Here is a 4,334-nt window from a genome sequence, read left to right on the forward strand (position 1 = left end):
TCATTTTTATTTATAATGAGTTAAAAAGTTATTAAATATAACTATTTTATAATATTTTCGATAATTTTTAACTTTTTAAAGAAATATATTGTTAATAATAAAGTTTATGTTTGTTCTAAAATTCCTCGAGTGTAAGAATGAAAATTGGATTGTAATGAATTTTTTTCATCCATATCTGGTTCAGGCAGTTCACACTCCGCGTGCGTGGCATTTGGGTAAATGTGATGCAAAAAAGATGCAAATATGAAGCCTTTTTCCGATATTTACATAATCAATGACGTGTTTGAAAATGGCTAGTCCAATGCGCGCTACACCCTTCTCGAAAACAAACACAGAAACCCCCAATCTGAGCCGTCCAATATTTCCACGTCATCGATCCCCGTCGATCCCAATCGAACGGTGCGGATCGCTACGTGACAAAATGCCCCGAACCACAAAGGTTCAGCCCACCTGAACCCTAGGTGAGACCCAAACCGCGAGCCCGTTCGCCCAGACGCAATGAGAAGAGGTTTATCCCCCCATTCGCCCCTTTCAGCAATGAGAGAGAAATTATAAAACACACCTAGAGAGAGAAACACGAACAAACCTAAACTCTCCCAAAACACCAAAACCAAAACCATCAAACGTGCTTCAATTTCCCACACTCCATTAACCAAACGGCTCGCTCATCAGTTCAATCCAATTTCATTCATCACCAATCTACAAGAGGAAAGCGCGTTTAGGGGTTCATAAAATCACTGCAACTATTCTTTTTTGTTTCTTTTCTATTCTACCCATGCGTTGCGACGGTGGTGCCTGAAACACTTGCGGTGTCGTTTTGTATGAGACATAGGATTTCGTATTTGATGGACGAGATCTGGGAGAGGGCTGTGGAGACGGCGTTAGACGGCGAGAAGGACCACGCGTCCGCCCGGACGCTAACCCTAGACGGCGCCGTTAAGTGCGTGCAAGGACGGTTACCTCCTCCAAGCCTTCTTGAAAGGTTCCAGAACCTTCAGCACCTTTCCATCGCAAACGTCGGTGTTTCAACGTTGGAGCAGTTTCCACGGCTCCGGAGTCTGCAAAAGCTGAACCTCTCCGACAACCGGATCGCCGGTGGGTTGGAGTTTCTAGTCCAGGCTGGCCTCGATTCGCTGCGTGACCTTGATTTGTCGAACAATCGGATTCAGTACATTGAGGATCTCGCGCCGCTGGCGCAGGTGAAGCTGGTTTCGCTGGATCTGTACGAGTGTCCCGTGACGCGCGTGAAGGATTATCGATCTAGGGTTTTTGGGTTGATTAAGTCGCTCAAGTACTTGGATAAGATGGATGCGGAGGAGAACGAGAGGCCTGAGAGTGATGACGAGGAAGAGGAGGAAGAAGACGAGGAGGAGGAGGATGACCCTGGGAGTGGCGAGATTGATGGAGAAGAAGATCGACCGCTTGGGATTAACAATGGACACAGCGAGGGTGTTGATGGTGTTGTTGATGCTGATGAGGAGGAAGAGAGTGATGCGGATGAGGAGGAGACGGAGACGTCGAGGCGGGTTACTAATGGCGAGAATCATAGGGAGAATGGGTTCCGTGTCGTGCCGGTAGAGGGGGATGACGTGGAGGAGGACGATGAGGATGATGATTCTGGTGAGGAGATTGATGAGGAGGAGGGAGATGATGATGATGTTGTGGAGGTTCATGAGATTGAGGATAGCGATGATGAGGATGGAGTTGAGTATGATGAGGATGATGATGATGATGATGACGATGAGGAGGAAGTGGATAATGATGAGGGTGATTTTGCGGAGCCGGAGAGTACTGGGAGGTTAACGAGTACGGAGGGGGAGATTGATGGGCATGAGCAGGGCGAGGAGGATGGAGATGAAGATGATAATGGGGAGACTGGGGAAGATGAGATGGGGGTTGAAGATGATGGCGATTATGAAGATGATGATGAAGTGAGATATTCCTTCTGATTTATTTTGTTTTTGTTTGTTGCATGCTATTATTTGGTTTGGAACTTTGATTTGTTTCATTGGTGATTTTCTGTGTTTCTGTATATATTTTTGCTTTTTATTTCTGCTTGGTGTGTTGTCAGATTACCAAGGAGGGGCTAACTTCTGTTTACTGATGCTTGCTAACTTGATTTATTCTTTTGTCTGTTTGGTTTAATTTATTAACATTGTGATGTATATTTCCCTGCATGGAATTTTGATTGATTTTTTTCTTGCATGTTTTGCTCTTGAGAAAATAGACAATTTTTTTTCTTGCCCTTTATAAATGTTTGATGAGCTTGTAGATTTGTTTTTTTACATGTATTGCTTAAGACAGTGATTTCAATGTGTCGGGTCAGGCATTTTTCATTGCCGTATCTATTCAACAATATGCATGTTTGTGGATGCTTTGTTACACACTGTATTGTTGATATCTGTCTGATTTCCAGTGCCTTTTCCATGTTTAAAGTTCCCATCAAATGCAGGATTTGGAATGGAATGGACTCTTGCAGATACGTGAAAACAGTATAGCAGTATAAGTTGCAATTGGAATTTTGAATCTTAATAACATTGTTTTGATATTTTTAGATCTCTTGAAAGCTTCAGAATTGTGTATATTTTTTAATATAACTTGCTTATATATGCTTAATACTTGAAATTCCTCTAACTGATTATTATAGGTAATTATTCCTTATGTTTTAATTAGTGTCAGTCTCTGCATCGAAACACGTATTTTGCTGTCATGTTTAATAATTTTCACCATTTTATGATGTATTTTTTTTTCCCTTTCTTTGATACAAAAAAAGGGTGTTCTAATAAGGCATCGCTATCTGCTTTGACACCTGTTTTCCGTTTAAAAGTTTTTTCTTTCCTTCCCATGTAGTTTTTTGGAGTTAGGATTAGGATGTTTAATCGTTGACACATGCACATCCTTTCCCAAGTTTGTGCTGTTTCCATGTCATGCTTCCGATCTGTTACTTTTGTAAGTTTGTTTTCTTTGAAAATAAAGATATTAATGAAAATTTGTTTGGGTGCTTTTATGCATTACTCTGGACGGTGGGAGTCTGGAGTTATCAGCTTTTTAGTTTTTGATTTTACCATGTTTCAATTTTTTAGTTTTAGTTTTTTAGTTTTTGATAATACACTAATTTTACAAAAGATATTTGAATGACGAACCTATAATAAAAATATAAAAAGTTCATTAATAATAGTTGTTGTTTTGGTGGTTTTAATATAAAATTAAAAAAATGTATGGTTAAGTGTTATAGAAATATTATTTGCCTTATTTACTGTTTTCCCCTCATTCTTGATTGAAGTGTGTCAGCTTTTTAGTCAGACTTTTAATGTTGCTGTGGAATGACAGGAAGAAGACTATGGTGGTGGCTACCTTGTTCAGCCAGTTGGACAGTCGGATGCCCTCAATGCTGGAGTTGTTGGAGATGTAGATGGTGCAAATGATGATGGTGATGAGGAGGATGAGGTTGATGATGAGGATGAAGATGTTCAGGTATTGCCTCCTGAATCTTCCCACCTGAAGAGAAAGAGGAATGATGAAGAAGAGGATGATGAGGAGAGTGATGATGAAGAAGATGTGGTAGCATTCACGAAGTCATCCAAGAAGCACCATTGACCACCATCATTCTTATAATATATAATGTTCTTGTTCTGTTGATGACTTCCATGTGTGGGAAGCAGAGAAACCTCAGTTTTAGATAGAACAATGGATAGCTTTTAGGAATTTAGCTCTGATGGACAGAGGACATCACATCTTAGGGGAAAGAATTGTATGTTGGGTGGAAATATGTTTAGTTCAAAAAGTCGTTAGTGTTTTTTCCCTCTTGCCTTTCACATATAGCCGTTACTTTATTAAATATTCAAATGGCAGTTATAAGAGGTTTACCGCGGATATGCGATGTGTTGGATGCTGGTATTGGCTTGTAAAGGAACTGACTGGTGCCTGGGGGGAAAGGGTGGGAACTTTTTAAATTTTTGTTTTCAAATCTCTAGTTTATTGGAGTACTTTTTTGGTGAGAGAAAAGGGAAAAGTTTGTAAAAACCTGTAGATAGTTCTTATGAAAATGATTCCTATCTATCAACTTTGGTGACTATTGTGTAATGACGTGTCTCGGTCACAGATTATTGGTTATTCAGTTTCTACACTGCATTTATTTGGATTGCAATGAACAAGTTTTGGTCCAGTTGGAGTAGTCAACTGCCAGGTAATGTCAAATGGACCCGAAGTTTACATGTAGCCACGTGTTCCTAATCAGTGTATATATGTAATTAAATTTATTATCCCCAATGGAACCCAGCCAATAAGAATCCTTAGTTAGGTTGTTGCAACATGTTCCGAAGTTCTCGGGTGAT

The 4,334-nt window shown here is 40.1% G+C and overlaps 1 protein-coding gene across 1 annotated transcript; it reads left to right on the forward strand.

Annotated features, from left to right (window-relative positions):
• The first annotated feature begins 202 nt into the window (after positions 1-202).
• LOC137808380 (Leucine-rich repeat (LRR) family protein) lies at positions 203-3,801 on the forward strand. Its single transcript, XM_068609456.2, has 2 exons — positions 203-1,931; positions 3,331-3,801. Exons 1-2 carry the CDS (start codon positions 822-824, stop codon positions 3,595-3,597), a joined length of 1,377 nt encoding a protein of 458 aa, XP_068465557.1. The 5' UTR covers positions 203-821; the 3' UTR covers positions 3,598-3,801.
• Positions 3,802-4,334: the final 533 nt, after the last annotated feature.

The sequence above is a fragment of the Phaseolus vulgaris genome, chromosome 3 (assembly GCF_051622355.1).
Source record: "Phaseolus vulgaris cultivar YP4 chromosome 3, ASM5162235v1, whole genome shotgun sequence".
Taxonomy (NCBI): Eukaryota; Viridiplantae; Streptophyta; class Magnoliopsida; order Fabales; family Fabaceae; genus Phaseolus; species Phaseolus vulgaris.